We start from the raw sequence: 1,439 nt of genomic DNA, 5'->3' as shown, positions 1-1,439 counted from the left end.
ATCCACTCACTTCAGCCTCCCAAAGGCGCGGGATTACAGGCTGAGCCACGGAGCCCAGCTAGGACTCGGGTTTTTAGGAAGAAGGACCAAGGCCTCGGGGGCACCCCGAGATGACGAGTATGGCAGATGCAGGCGGGACACCCTTCTCTGTCCCCTCCTCTCTCACCACTTTAAAAAAACATAACTTCCTTTCTGCTGTTTGCTTTTCATTTTCTCACCTGTGGTCTGCACAGTCCCCTGGGGGCTCAGGGGCAGGTTTATCGTGGGGTTCCAGACAGCCCCATTCTCAGCATCCCCAAGAGTCTTCATCACCATGGAGATACTAGGCCCCTCTCCAGAGACCTGCACGTTGGCCATGAACCAAGCTACCATCTCAGCGGTGGTGTCTCTGGTCTGGAGAAAGTAGCGGGAGATCTCACAGGTCACCTGCTGCCCGCTGCAGTCGGCATGGAGCAAGGCCTCTGCCTGGGGAATCTGGACCAGGTCCACTGGGGAGAAGGGGGCACAAGGAGGGCGAGTGGGTGGGTGCCGTGGGGAACGGCTGTCCCGGTGGAGGGAGCCCAGAAGGATCAACGACACGGGGGAAAGGCTTTTACCTGAGGCCTCGAAGATAACAGGTGGGTCATCTTGGGCCTGGGTGCCCGCTTGGAAATCAGTGAAGGCTTCTAGGGAGCCATCGTCCTGCACTGGCACCTGCTTGAGCACGAGCCAGGCCTTTGCCCTGTTCTCACTGCTGGCAAGAGCTCCATGGTGCCCACCTTCCTTCACCAGGAAGCAGTCCAAGGCCACATCCACTGCCCTCCACTGCCCTCCTGCTGCCTGGGGCTCTGGAGGCAGAAGGGTGGGTGAGCGCAACCCCCGGCCCAGAAAGCGGCTCCACACTTGCTTTCCATGCCACCCCACAGACTGTGGAGTCAGCGGGGGACGACTTGTCCTCCAGGGTCCCAGCTGTCCCTGTGGCCCCCAGACCCCTGTCACCTCCCGAACCAGGTTTCTGGGAAGCACCTGCTACTCTGGGCAAATGCTTCTTGGTGTGGATTACGCAAGTCCCGGATTTGCCTGGCTGGAGGGGCTTAGCCTTTCACTCTCGCTACCAACCGCTGAATCAAAGGGGCTCTCAGAAAAACCAGCAGCTAAACGCGCAAATGCTGCCATGGGGCGTGGAGGCGCGACGTCTGCTCCCGCCGGGACGCTTGTGGCGGCCTGCCCTGTTTCCACCCGGCCCGCCGCCAGCTCGGCTTCCGGCCGGGGCAGGTGGCCTTCCCCTCCCCCAGCTCCGGGCCACCGGCAAGTGGCTTCCCAGCCTGGGGCAGCCCCCCCGGGGAGTCGGCTCCCAGGCCAGTGCCCTCGCGGCAGGACGACGACTCCCCCCGTCCCCAGAGGAGGCCCCGCTCTGCTCTGGTGCCCGCGCTCTCAGCCGCTGCCCCACGGGCCGCTGG

General features: G+C 63.0%; 1 protein-coding gene across 1 annotated transcript in view; it reads right to left on the bottom strand.

Moving 5' to 3' along the window:
• The window catches only part of TAPBPL (TAP binding protein like), a 7,634-nt gene extending 6,479 nt beyond the window's left edge, over positions 1–1,155 (bottom strand). The window contains 3 exon segments of the mRNA XM_008048776.2: positions 219–488; positions 597–906; positions 1,099–1,155. Coding sequence (XP_008046967.2) covers positions 219–488; positions 597–906; positions 1,099–1,155 — 637 coding nt within the window.
• Positions 1,156–1,439: the final 284 nt, after the last annotated feature.

Source organism: Carlito syrichta, unplaced genomic scaffold, assembly GCF_000164805.1.
Source record: "Carlito syrichta isolate Samal-C Ts95f unplaced genomic scaffold, Tarsius_syrichta-2.0.1 Scaffold126650, whole genome shotgun sequence".
NCBI classification, from domain to species: Eukaryota; Metazoa; Chordata; class Mammalia; order Primates; family Tarsiidae; genus Carlito; species Carlito syrichta.
The sequence above is the reverse complement of the archived record's forward strand: the minus strand, read 5'-3'. Positions and strand labels throughout refer to the sequence as shown.